A 12,757-nucleotide genomic window follows, 5' to 3' on the forward strand; every position below is an offset into this window, starting at 1 on the left:
ACTGTAACGGTGTGTTTACAGGTCTCTGTAACAAGTCAGTCAGAACACTGCAGCTCGAGTCCTCACTAAGACCAGGAGGGTGGATCACATCACTCCAGGTCTGAGGTCTTTGCACTGGCTTCCTGTCCAACAAAGACTTTGAAATACTGCTGTTGGTTTATAAAGCACTGAATGGTTTCGGGCCAAAACACATCTCTGATCTGCTGCTACCTCATGAACCATCCCGACCCCTTAGGTCATCTGGGACCGGTCTACTTTCTGTTCCCAGAGTCAGAACTAAACATGGAGAAGCAGCGTTCAGTGTTTCTGCTCCACATATCTGGAACAAAGTCCAGAAAGCTGCAGGTCTGCTGAGACCCTCAGCTCCTCTAAATCAAGACTGAAGACTTTTCTGTTTGCTGCCTTTAATTCAACCACATTCAAGGATATTAATACATTTCTGCATTTTACTATACTACTGTATTTTATTTCTTATACTGCTTTTATTGTTTCAATGAATGTTCTTAATTGTTTTTAAATCTCCTTTTCTTTTGCCTTATGTTTTGATGCTTTTATGTTAAGCACTTTGAATTACCTTGTTGTTGAAATGTGCTATACAAATAAACTTGCCTTGCCTAGTACCTGTTATACCTGTTACTCTGTCCAGGTGTTAGTACCTATTATACCTGTTACTCTGTCCAGGTGTTAGTACCTGTTATTGTCACGGGGCATGATGAGGACTCAGACGCAGACAGTCAGGTGTAGTGAAAAAAAGGTTTTTAATGAACCAAAAACAGGGAATCCAGGGACAAGACAAAAGACGAGGGGGAAAATCCGGCAGGAAAAGGCAGAACAGGCAGACTGGAAAACCGGGAACAGGACGAGCAAAACGGGCGGGTTGGACGGGAAACAAACACAATGATCTGGCAGTGAGTGAGTGAAAGACCGGGGTTTAAATAGTGACTAGGCAGAGTGAACAGGTGAGAGTAATGAGCTGATGAGGTGAGTGTGACTGGCAGGTGCACTGAATGAACTGATTAGGTGAGTGAGGAGCTACAGAAAGAAACAAAGACACAGAACACACAGGGCAAAGCCTGATCGTGACAGTTATACCTGTTACTCTGTCCAGGTGTTAGTACCTGTGTGACCTTTCTTCTTCTCTTGTCTGTAGGAGTCTATCCAACATATCTGAGCTCCTCTATCAGACCTCTAACCCGGTGGACACTCAGTATGTCGCCGCCAATGACCCCCGAGTCTCCACCGTCGCCGTGGTGATAACCACAGAGAACAAACAGGAAGGAGGCGGGGCTAGCGGCGTGCTACACTTGATGCTGGTTGGTCGAGGCTACACCAGCAAAGGTCCCGGTGACATCCCACCAATCACGACGCGGCGTTTGTTCCCGGTGCCGCCGCCCCGCCGTGCGTTCTCTCAGGAGGAAGAGCTTGGTAAACTGGTCGTAGGAAGTTACTCCGAGTACAACAACCACTTCGTGAAGGCCGTCGCCCACAACAACCATGTGTACTTCCTGTTCTCTCGGCGGGACATGTGGCACAAGAAGGAGTACCGGACCTACGCGTCCCGGCTCTGCTCCTCAGACCGAAGCTTCTACTCCTACGTGGAGGTTCCTCTGATGTGCAGCGGATACAACCTGGCTCAGGGGGCGGGGCTAGGGAGCCACGCAGGTGAGCCCGCCCTCTTCATCGTCATGGCGGCGGGACAAGCGTCCACGCCCGTAGCGACCAATCGTTCTGCGCTGTGTGTTTATGGGATGGCGGAGCTGGACGCCATGTTGAGGCGAGCACAGGAAGTGTGTTACACTGAAGGAGGACGAGGCAGCGGAGGACAGGAAGAGGCTTACATCGAATACGCTGTGTCATCAAAATGTCTGAAGCTACCCAAGGTACACACACACACACACATGCACACACACACACACACGCATATATACACACGCACACATACTTTTAGTATGACATCATCATTGATCGATCACGTGCAGATTAACAGCTGGTTTGGTCAGAAATTTTCGCTGGTCACGTCTGTCTCACTGCTGACCTTAATACTGTGTGTGTGTGTGTGTGTGTGTGTGTGTGTGTGTGTGTGTACATGTGTCTTTGTGTATGTGTGTGTATATGAGTGTCTGTGTGTGTATATGTGTGTGTGGATTAGAGCTGTTATCTTCTGCAGCTGGATTTATCGTCAGACAGCTGTCACTCAATCACACACACACACACACACATATATACACACACACACACACACACAGTTGCAGCTGAAAGAAAAAGTTAAAATATTAAAATATCATACATGTTCATGTGATAGATGAAGTGTCTTCTGTCAGAAAACAAACATCTATCGCTCATTTATTAATAATAATATTAATTTAAACACATTCATACGGTCTGATTTATTACCAGCTGTTCTTAGTTTTAACTGTTACTTTCAACCTGAATTATGTGTTTATAATAACAATAATGTTGTTTATTATAATAATAATAATGTTGTTTATTATAATAACAATAATGTTGTTTGTTATAATAATATTGTTGTTGACATTGAACCTGTCTGTCTCTCTGTCAGAGTACCCTATGGAGGTTCATCTTGTTGTCTACTCATGTTTTGTTGTTGTTTACATTGAACCAGAACTCTCTGTCAGAGTACCCCTGTGGGGGGGAACACACCCCTAACCCGATCGCCAGCACCGTGCCGCTCCAGGCCATGCCCACTTTCACCTCCACCACCCAGCTGACTGCCGTCACCACAGCAACGGAGGCTGGACACACCATCGCCTTCCTGGGAGATGGAGAGGGGCGACTGCACAAGGTAGCACTCTTTATGCTAAGCTAAGCTAACTGTTTCACCTTTTTTCAGTCTTTATGCTAAGCTAAGCTAACCAGCTGCTTGCTGTTGCTTCATATTCACAGACATGGGAGTGCGTTTGTTCTTCTCGTCTCACAACATGTCTCATTTGAGACGTGACATCACAGTATTGAGATGTGACATCACAGTATTATTGATGTCGTGGGTCGTCCTTCAGTCACTCTGTTTGGGGTTCAGTCCAGTGCTCCTATTGGTTGGGAATTGAATGATGAGTTCATATTTAATGTCTGTACCTGAACGATTTATAACTTCTCTGAATGGTTCAAAACAATCAGCTGGGAAACACACACACACACACACACACACAAACACTTGTGCTGCGTTCAGACCAAATGTGGCGTGAATTATTCGCGCGAGTATATTACATACAAAGTCTATGCACAGATGCGATGAGACTGGAGTGACGCAAATTTGCACCCCAAATGCGTGAGATGAAATTTTTCACCTCTGCCGAAATATTCGCGTTACGCCCCGGCGTGATAGCCTATCAGCGTTGAGTTGCTTCCCCCGTCATCACTGACTTCCTGCCATTGTTGAATCAGGAAATAAATACTGTAGCCGTCTGTGTTCACCCAGAGCTCTACGATACCTCACATCAATAGAGACCAAACTATGTGTATACATGTGTGTGTGTAAACCATACGGTACAAACAATGAATAGACGCTGCCGTATTTACGCCTGTGTGATGTTATGTTGAGTGTTGGTGGAGCTGCTACAATGTTAGCTTAGCATAGCACCGATCCATCCGAGCTCCATTGAGAAAACAAGTATTTTAAAAGTTATTTGCTTGTCGTTTTGCGGAGAGAACTAACAAAGCATGAATTCAAACTTTTTACAAATTGGCATCATTACGTAGTTATTTCAGAATCCCCTTTTTGTCCATTTATTGCCGTTAAATCAGTTTGTTTAGCGTTCATACAGCTGTAGTAAACCAGCCGACGTGTGTCTCACTAGACACAGTGAACACAGCTCGATGAGATCCACGGAGCTCCTCTGGACTGTTATGAACCAGACATGACGGCGTTTAGTTTCCTGATATCTGGACTTCCACAACACGTACTAAGCAGAAATAGAGGTTATTTTTTCCACGGTTGATGGCGGAAATACGGCGCGCGATTCACACAAATTTGACCACAAATGGTCCCCGGCGTGTCGCGGCGCGTTTGGGCCGTTTGGTGTAAACACAGCATTACACACACACACACACACACACACACACACACACTGAACAGCACCTTGTAGCCTGCAGCTCTTTATCAACAGAACAACACGTACATAAACTCTCTCTCTCTCTGTCTGTGTGTGTGTGTGAGAGAGAGAGAGAGGACTAACAGAAGTTTAGCTCGGGGGGGTGGAGGAGGATGTCACAAGGGAACGTGCTCAGACTGTTGTTGTTCATTGGTCCCCTATGGGTAATGATCCAGCAGGATGCCCCTGAAACATTGAATGTGTGTTAGTGTGATTAAATATTAACAGGAAGAATCAAGATTCTGTTTAACTCACTCAGGCTCATTAACACACACACATATGTAACACACACGCATATGTAACACACACATGTAACACACACATATGTAACACACACACATATTACATTACAGTCATTTAGCAGACGCTTTTATCCAAAGCGACTTACAATTCAGAGTCTATCACATTTCCACACCGTAGGCACAACTACGGGAGCAATTTTGGGGTTAAGTGTCTTGCTCAAGGACACATCGACATGCGACTAGCGGAGCCGGGGATTGAACCGCCGACCCTCTGATTGAAAGACGGCCCTGCTATCCACTTAGCCACAGTCGCCCCACCCATAGTTACGCATATATGTAACTTATGTAACACACACATATGTAAAACACGCATATGTAACACACACACACATATGTAACACACACACACACACATAAACACACAAACATATGTAACACACACACATACACACAGTGAGATGCTCCTCATTGAGTCTGACGTCAGCTGATCAGTGATCATGTGATTTTGAACAACAGCTCCACCTGGTGGCAGCAACCCTTCTTCTTCTGTGGTCTCTGTGATCACCACATATTGATTATCTGCTACACAAACAACATGATCACGCATGTGTGTGTGTGTGTGTGTGTGTGTTTGTGTGTGTGTGCGTGTGTATGTTGCAGGTGTTGGTGCGCTCTGATTGGTCAGGAGATCTGTACGGCAGCGTGTCAGTGGACAGTGGGAGTGTCATCAGAGCCGACCTCCTATTGGACAAGAACCAGCAGCACATTTATGTGTTAACCAACAGAAGGGTGAGACAGCTTCCACCTGTCTATCTCTGTCCCTCTCTTCTCCTGTCTGTCTCTCCGCCCCTCTCTTCTTCTGTCTGTCTCTCCATCCCTCTCTTCTCCTGTCTGTCTCTCCGTCCCTCTCTTCTCCTGTCTGTCTCTCCATCCCTCTCTTCTCCTGTCTGTCTCTCCGTCTATATATTATTCTGTCTGTCTCTCCATCCCTCTCTTCTCCTGTCTTTCTCTCCGTCTATATATTATCCTGTCTGTCTCTCCGTCCCTCTCTTCTCCTGTCTGTCTCTCTGTCTATATATTATCCTGTCTGTCTCTCCGTCCCTCTCTTCTACTGTCTCTCCGTCTATATATTATCCTGTCTGTCTCTCCGTCCCTCTCTTCTCCTGTCTGTCTCTCCGTCCCTCTCATCTCCTGTCTGTCTCTCTGTCCCTCTCATCTCCTGTCTGTCTCTCTGTCCCTCTCTTCTCCTGTCTGTCTCTCCGTCCCTCTCTTCTCCTGTCTGTCTCTCCGTCCCTCTCTTCTCCTGTCTGTCTCGCCGTCCCTCTCTTCTCCTGTCTGTCTCTCTGTCTATATATTATCCTGTCTGTCTCTCCGTCCCTCTCTTCTACTGTCTGTCTCTCCGTCTATATATTATCCTGTCTGTCTCTCCGTCCCTCTCATCTCCTGTCTGTCTCTCCGTCCCTCTCATCTCCTGTCTGTCTCTCCGTCCCTCTCTTCTCCTGTCTGTCTCTCCGTCCCTCTCGTCTACTGTCTGTCTCTCCGTCTACATATTATCCTGTCTGTCTCTCCGTCCCTCTCATCTCCTGTCTGTCTCTCCGTCCCTCTCTTCTCCTGTCTGTCTCTCCGTCCCTCTCATCTCCTGTCTGTCTCTCCGTCCCTCTCTTCTACTGTCTGTCTCTCCGTCTATATATTATCCTGTCTGTCTCTCCGTCCCTCTCATCTCCTGTCTGTCTCTCCGTCCCTCTCATCTCCTGTCTGTCTCTCCGTCGCTCTCTTCTCCTGTCTGTCTCTCCGTCCCTCTCTTCTCCTGTCTGTCTCTCAGTCCCCCTCTTCTCCTGTCTGTCTCTCCGTCCCTCTCTTCTCCTGTCTGTCTCTCCGTCCCTCTCATCTCCTGTCTGTCTCTCCGTCCCTCTCTTCTCCTGTCTGTCTCTCCGTCCCTCTCTTCTCCTGTCTGTCTCTCCGTCCCTCTCATCTCCTGTCTGTCTCTCCGTCCCTCTCTTCTCCTGTCTGTCTCTCCGTCCCTCTCTTCTCCTGTCTGACTCTCCGTCCCTCTCATCTCCTGTCTGTCTCTCCGTCCCTCTCTTCTCCTGTCTGTCTCTCCGTCCCTCTCTTCTCCTGTCTGTCTCTCCGTCCCCCTCCTCTTCTGTCTGTCTCTCCGTCGCTCTCTTCTCCTGTCTGTCTCTCTGTCCCTCTCATCTCCTGTCTGTCTCTCCGTCCCTGTCTTCTCCTGTCTGTCTCTCCGTCCCTCTCATCTCCTGTCTGTCTCTCCGTCCCTCTCTTCTCCTGTCTGTCTCTCTGTCCCCCTCTTCTCCTGTCTGTCTCTCCATCCCTCTCTTCTCCTGTCTGTCTCTCCGTCCCTCTCATCTCCTGTCTGTCTCTCCGTCCCTCTCTTCTCCTGTCTGTCTCTCCGTCCCTCTCATCTCCTGTCTGTCTCTCCGTCCCTCTCTTCTCCTGTCTGACTCTCCGTCCCTCTCATCTCCTGTCTGTCTCTCCGTCCCTCTCTTCTCCTGTCTGTCTCTCCGTCCCTCTCATCTCCTGTCTGTCTCTCCGTCCCTCTCATCTCCTGTCTGTCTCTCCGTCCCTCTCATCTCCTGTCTGTCTCTCCGTCCCTCTCATCTCCTGTCTGTCTCTCCGTCCCTCTCTTCTCCTGTCTGTCTCTCCGTCCCTCTCTTCTACTGTCTGTCTCTCCGTCTACATATTATCCTGTCTGTCTCTCCGTCCCTCTCATCTCCTGTCTGTCTCTCCGTCGCTCTCTTCTCCTGTCTGTCTCTCCGTCCCTCTCATCTCCTGTCTGTCTCTCCGTCGCTCTCTTCTCCTGTCTGTCTCTCCGTCCCTCTCTTCTCCTGTCTGTCTCTCTGTCCCCCTCTTCTCCTGTCTGTCTCTCTGTCCCCCTCTTCTCCTGTCTGTCTCTCCGTCCCTCTCTTCTCCTGTCTGTCTCTCCATCCCTCTCATCTCCTGTCTGTCTCTCCGTCCCTCTCTTCTCCTGTCTGTCTCTCCGTCCCTCTCATCTCCTGTCTGTCTCTCCGTCCCTCTCTTCTCCTGTCTGACTCTCCGTCCCTCTCATCTCCTGTCTGTCTCTCCGTCCCCCTCTTCTCCTGTCTGTCTCTCCGTCCCTCTCATCTCCTGTCTGTATCTCCGTCCCTCTCATCTCCTGTCTGTCTCTCCGTCCCTCTCTTCTCCTGTCTCTCTCTCCGTCCCTGTCTACTCCTGTCTGTCTCTCCGTCCCTCTCTTCTCCTGTCTGTCTCTCCGTCCCCCTCCTCTTCTGTCTGTCTCTCCGTCCCTCTCTTCTCCTGTCTGTCTCTCCGTCCCTCTCATCTCCTGTCTGTCTCTCCGTCCCTCTCTTCTCCTGTCTGTCTCTCCGTCCCTCTCTTCTCCTGTCTGTCTCTCTGTCCCCCTCCTCTTCTGTCTGTCTCTCCGTCCCTCTCTTCTCCTGTATGTCTCTCCGTCCCTCTCATCTCCTGTCTGTCTCTCCGTCCCTCTCTTCTCCTGTCTGTCTCTCCGTCCCTCTCTTCTCCTGTCTGTCTCTCCGTCCCTCTCATCTCCTGTCTGACTCTCCGTCCCTCTCATCTCCTGTCTGTCTCTCCGTCCCTCTCATCTCCTGTCTGTCTCTCCGTCTCTCTCTTCTCCTGTCTGTCTCTCCGTCCCTCTCTTCTCCTGTCCGTCTCTCCGTCCCTCTCTTCTCCTGTCTGTCTCTCCGTCCCTCTCTTCTCCTGTCTGTCTCTCCGTCCCTCTCTTCTCCTGTCTGTCTCTCCGTCCCTCTCATCTCCTGTCTGTCTCTCCGTCCCTCTCTTCTACTGTCTGTCTCTCCGTCTACATATTATCCTGTCTGTCTCTCCGTCCCTCTCATCTCCTGTCTGTCTCTCCGTCCCTCTCTTCTCCTGTCTGTCTCTCCGTCCCTCTCATCTCCTGTCTGTGTCTCCGTCCCTCTCTTCTACTGTCTGTCTCTCCGTCTATATATTATCCTGTCTGTCTCTCCGTCCCTCTCATCTCCTGTCTGTCTCTCCGTCCCTCTCTTCTCCTGTCTGTCTCTCCGTCCCTCTCTTCTCCTGTCTGTCTCTCCGTCCCTCTCATCTCCTGTCTGTCTCTCCGTCCCTCTCTTCTCCTGTCTGACTCTCCGTCCCTCTCATCTCCTGTCTGTCTCTCCGTCCCTCTCATCTCCTGTCTGTCTCTCCGTCTCTCTCTTCTCCTGTCTGTCTCTCCGTCCCTCTCTTCTCCTGTCTGTCTCTCCGTCCCTCTCTTCTCCTGTCTGTCTCTCCGTCCCTCTCTTCTCCTGTCTGTCTCTCCGTCCCTCTCTTCTCCTGTCTGTCTCTCCGTCCCTCTCATCTCCTGTCTGTCTCTCCGCCCCTCTCTTCTACTGTCTGTCTCTCCGTCTATATATTATCCTGTCTGTCTCTCCGTCCCTCTCTTCTCCTGTCTGTCTCTCCGTCCCTCTCATCTCCTGTCTGTCTCTCCGTCCCTCTCTTCTACTGTCTGTCTCTCCGTCCGTCTCATCTCCTGTCTGTCTCTCCGTCCCTCTCATCTCCTGTCTGTCTCTCCGTCCCTCTCTTCTACTCTCTGTCTCTCCGTCTATATATTATCCTGTCTGTCTCTCCGTCCCTCTCATCTCCTGTCTGTCTCTCCGTCCCTCTCTTCTCCTGTCTGTCTCTCCGTCCCTCTCATCTCCTGTCTGTCTCTCCGTCCCTCTCTTCTCCTGTCTGTCTCTCCGTCCCTCTCATCTCCTGTCTGTCTCTCTGTCCCTCTCTTCTCCTGTCTGTCTCTCCGTCCCTCTCTTCTCCTGTCTGTCTCTCCGTCCCTCTCTTCTCCTGTCTGTCTCTCCGTCCCTCTCTTCTCCTGTCTGTCTCGCCGTCCCTCTCTTCTCCTGTCTGTCTCTCTGTCTATATATTATCCTGTCTGTCTCTCCGTCCCTCTCTTCTACTGTCTGTCTCTCCGTCTATATATTATCCTGTCTGTCTCTCTGTCCCTCTCATCTCCTGTCTGTCTCTCCGTCCCTCTCATCTCCTGTCTGTCTCTCCGTCCCTCTCTTCTCCTGTCTGTCTCTCCGTCCCTCTCGTCTACTGTCTGTCTCTCCGTCTACATATTATCCTGTCTGTCTCTCCGTCCCTCTCATCTCCTGTCTGTCTCTCCGTCCCTCTCTTCTCCTGTCTGTCTCTCCGTCCCTCTCATCTCCTGTCTGTCTCTCCGTCCCTCTCTTCTACTGTCTGTCTCTCCGTCTATATATTATCCTGTCTGTCTCTCCGTCCCTCTCATCTCCTGTCTGTCTCTCCGTCCCTCTCTTCTCCTGTCTTTCTCTCCGTCCCTCTCATCTCCTGTCTGTCTCTCCGTCCCTCTCTTCTCCTGTCTGTCTCTCCGTCCCTCTCTTCTCCTGTCTGTCTCTCCGTCCCTCTCATCTCCTGTCTGTCTCTCCGTCCCTCTCTTCTCCTGTCTGACTCTCCGTCCCTATCATCTCCTGTCTGTCTCTCCGTCCCTCTCTTCTCCTGTCTGTCTCTCCGTCCCTCTCTTCTCCTGTCTGTCTCTCCGTCCCTCTCATCTCCTGTCTGTCTCTCCGTCCCTCTCTTCTACTGTCTGTCTCTCCGTCCCTCTCTTCTCCTGTCTGTCTCTCCGTCCCCCTCCTCTTCTGTCTGTCTCTCCGTCCCTCTCTTCTCCTGTCTGTCTCTCTGTCCCTCTCATCTCCTGTCTGTCTCTCCGTCCCTGTCTTCTCCTGTCTGTCTCTCCGTCCCTCTCATCTCCTGTCTGTCTCTCCGTCCCTCTCTTCTCCTGTCTGTCTCTCCGTCCCTCTCATCTCCTGTCTGTCTCTCCGTCCCTCTCTTCTACTGTCTGTCTCTCCGTCTACATATTATCCTGTCTGTCTCTCCGTCCCTCTCATCTCCTGTCTGTCTCTCCGTCGCTCTCTTCTCCTGTCTGTCTCTCCGTCCCTCTCATCTCCTGTCTGTCTCTCCGTCGCTCTCTTCTCCTGTCTGTCTCTCCGTCCCTCTCTTCTCCTGTCTGTCTCTCTGTCCCCCTCTTCTCCTGTCTGTCTCTCTGTCCCCCTCTTCTCCTGTCTGTCTCTCCGTCCCTCTCTTCTCCTGTCTGTCTCTCCATCCCTCTCATCTCCTGTCTGTCTCTCCGTCCCTCTCTTCTCCTGTCTGTCTCTCCGTCCCTCTCATCTCCTGTCTGTCTCTCCGTCCCTCTCTTCTCCTGTCTGACTCTCCGTCCCTCTCATCTCCTGTCTGTCTCTCTGTCCCCCTCTTCTCCTGTCTGTCTCTCCGTCCCTCTCATCTCCTGTCTGTCTCTCCGTCCCTCTCATCTCCTGTCTGTCTCTCCGTCCCTCTCTTCTCCTGTCTGTCTCTCCGTCCCCCTCTTCTCCTGTCTGTCTCTCCGTCCCCCTCTTCTCCTGTCTGTCTCTCCGTCCCCCTCCTCTTCTGTCTGTCTCTCCGTCCCTCTCATCTCCTGTCTGTCTCTCCGTCCCTCTCATCTCCTGTCTGTCTCTCCGTCCCTCTCTTCTCCTGTCTGTCTCTCCGTCCCTCTCTTCTCCTGTCTGTCTCTCCGTCCCCCTCCTCTTCTGTCTGTCTCTCCATCCCTCTCTTCTCCTGTATGTCTCTCCGTCCCTCTCATCTCCTGTCTGTCTCTCCGTCCCTCTCTTCTCCTGTCTGTCTCTCCGTCCCTCTCTTCTCCTGTCTGTCTCTCCGTCCCTCTCATCTCCTGTCTGTCTCTCCGTCCCTCTCTTCTCCTGTCTGACTCTCCGTCCCTCTCATCTCCTGTCTGTCTCTCCGTCCCTCTCTTCTCCTGTCTGTCTCTCCGTCCCTCTCATCTCCTGTCTGTCTCTCCGTCCCTCTCATCTCCTGTCTGTCTCTCCGTCCCTCTCATCTCCTGTCTGTCTCTCCGTCCCTCTCATCTCCTGTCTGTCTCTCCGTCCCTCTCTTCTCCTGTCTGTCTCTCCGTCCCTCTCTTCTACTGTCTGTCTCTCCGTCTACATATTATCCTGTCTGTCTCTCCGTCCCTCTCATCTCCTGTCTGTCTCTCCGTCGCTCTCTTCTCCTGTCTGTCTCTCCGTCCCTCTCATCTCCTGTCTGTCTCTCCGTCGCTCTCTTCTCCTGTCTGTCTCTCCGTCCCTCTCTTCTCCTGTCTGTCTCTCTGTCCCCCTCTTCTCCTGTCTGTCTCTCTGTCCCCCTCTTCTCCTGTCTGTCTCTCCGTCCCTCTCATCTCCTGTCTGTATCTCCGTCCCTCTCATCTCCTGTCTGTCTCTCCGTCCCTCTCTTCTCCTGTCTCTCTCTCCGTCCCTGTCTACTCCTGTCTGTCTCTCCGTCCCTCTCTTCTCCTGTCTGTCTCTCCGTCCCCCTCCTCTTCTGTCTGTCTCTCCGTCCCTCTCTTCTCCTGTCTGTCTCTCCGTCCCTCTCATCTCCTGTCTGTCTCTCCGTCCCTCTCTTCTCCTGTCTGTCTCTCCGTCCCTCTCTTCTCCTGTCTGTCTCTCTGTCCCCCTCCTCTTCTGTCTGTCTCTCCGTCCCTCTCTTCTCCTGTATGTCTCTCCGTCCCTCTCATCTCCTGTCTGTCTCTCCGTCCCTCTCTTCTCCTGTCTGTCTCTCCGTCCCTCTCTTCTCCTGTCTGTCTCTCCGTCCCTCTCATCTCCTGTCTGACTCTCCGTCCCTCTCATCTCCTGTCTGTCTCTCCGTCCCTCTCATCTCCTGTCTGTCTCTCCGTCTCTCTCTTCTCCTGTCTGTCTCTCCGTCCCTCTCTTCTCCTGTCCGTCTCTCCGTCCCTCTCTTCTCCTGTCTGTCTCTCCGTCCCTCTCTTCTCCTGTCTGTCTCTCCGTCCCTCTCTTCTCCTGTCTGTCTCTCCGTCCCTCTCATCTCCTGTCTGTCTCTCCGTCCCTCTCTTCTACTGTCTGTCTCTCCGTCTACATATTATCCTGTCTGTCTCTCCGTCCCTCTCATCTCCTGTCTGTCTCTCCGTCCCTCTCTTCTCCTGTCTGTCTCTCCGTCCCTCTCATCTCCTGTCTGTGTCTCCGTCCCTCTCTTCTACTGTCTGTCTCTCCGTCTATATATTATCCTGTCTGTCTCTCCGTCCCTCTCATCTCCTGTCTGTCTCTCCGTCCCTCTCTTCTCCTGTCTGTCTCTCCGTCCCTCTCTTCTCCTGTCTGTCTCTCCGTCCCTCTCATCTCCTGTCTGTCTCTCCGTCCCTCTCTTCTCCTGTCTGACTCTCCGTCCCTCTCATCTCCTGTCTGTCTCTCCGTCCCTCTCATCTCCTGTCTGTCTCTCCGTCTCTCTCTTCTCCTGTCTGTCTCTCCGTCCCTCTCATCTCCTGTCTGTCTCTCCGTCCCTCTCATCTCCTGTCTGTCTCTCCGTCCCTCTCATCTCCTGTCTGTCTCTCCGTCCCTCTCTTCTCCTGTCTGTCTCTCCGTCCCTCTCTTCTACTGTCTGTCTCTCCGTCTA

At 51.4% G+C, this 12,757-nt stretch overlaps 1 protein-coding gene across 1 annotated transcript in view; it reads left to right on the plus strand.

Annotated features, from left to right (window-relative positions):
* The window catches only part of plxnb3 (plexin B3), an 89,193-nt gene that overhangs the window by 42,619 nt on the left and 33,817 nt on the right, over window positions 1–12,757 (plus strand). Inside the window, exons 4-6 of the mRNA XM_076076335.1 lie at window positions 1,151–1,880; window positions 2,624–2,803; window positions 5,012–5,140. Of these exons, the coding sequence (XP_075932450.1) occupies window positions 1,151–1,880; window positions 2,624–2,803; window positions 5,012–5,140 (1,039 nt within the window). The remainder of the gene's footprint in view (window positions 1–1,150; window positions 1,881–2,623; window positions 2,804–5,011; window positions 5,141–12,757) is intronic.

The sequence above is a fragment of the Anarhichas minor genome, unplaced genomic scaffold, assembly GCF_050575085.1.
Source record: "Anarhichas minor isolate MPS153535 unplaced genomic scaffold, ASM5057508v1 ptg000056l, whole genome shotgun sequence".
In the NCBI taxonomy this organism is placed as follows: Eukaryota; Metazoa; Chordata; class Actinopteri; order Perciformes; family Anarhichadidae; genus Anarhichas; species Anarhichas minor.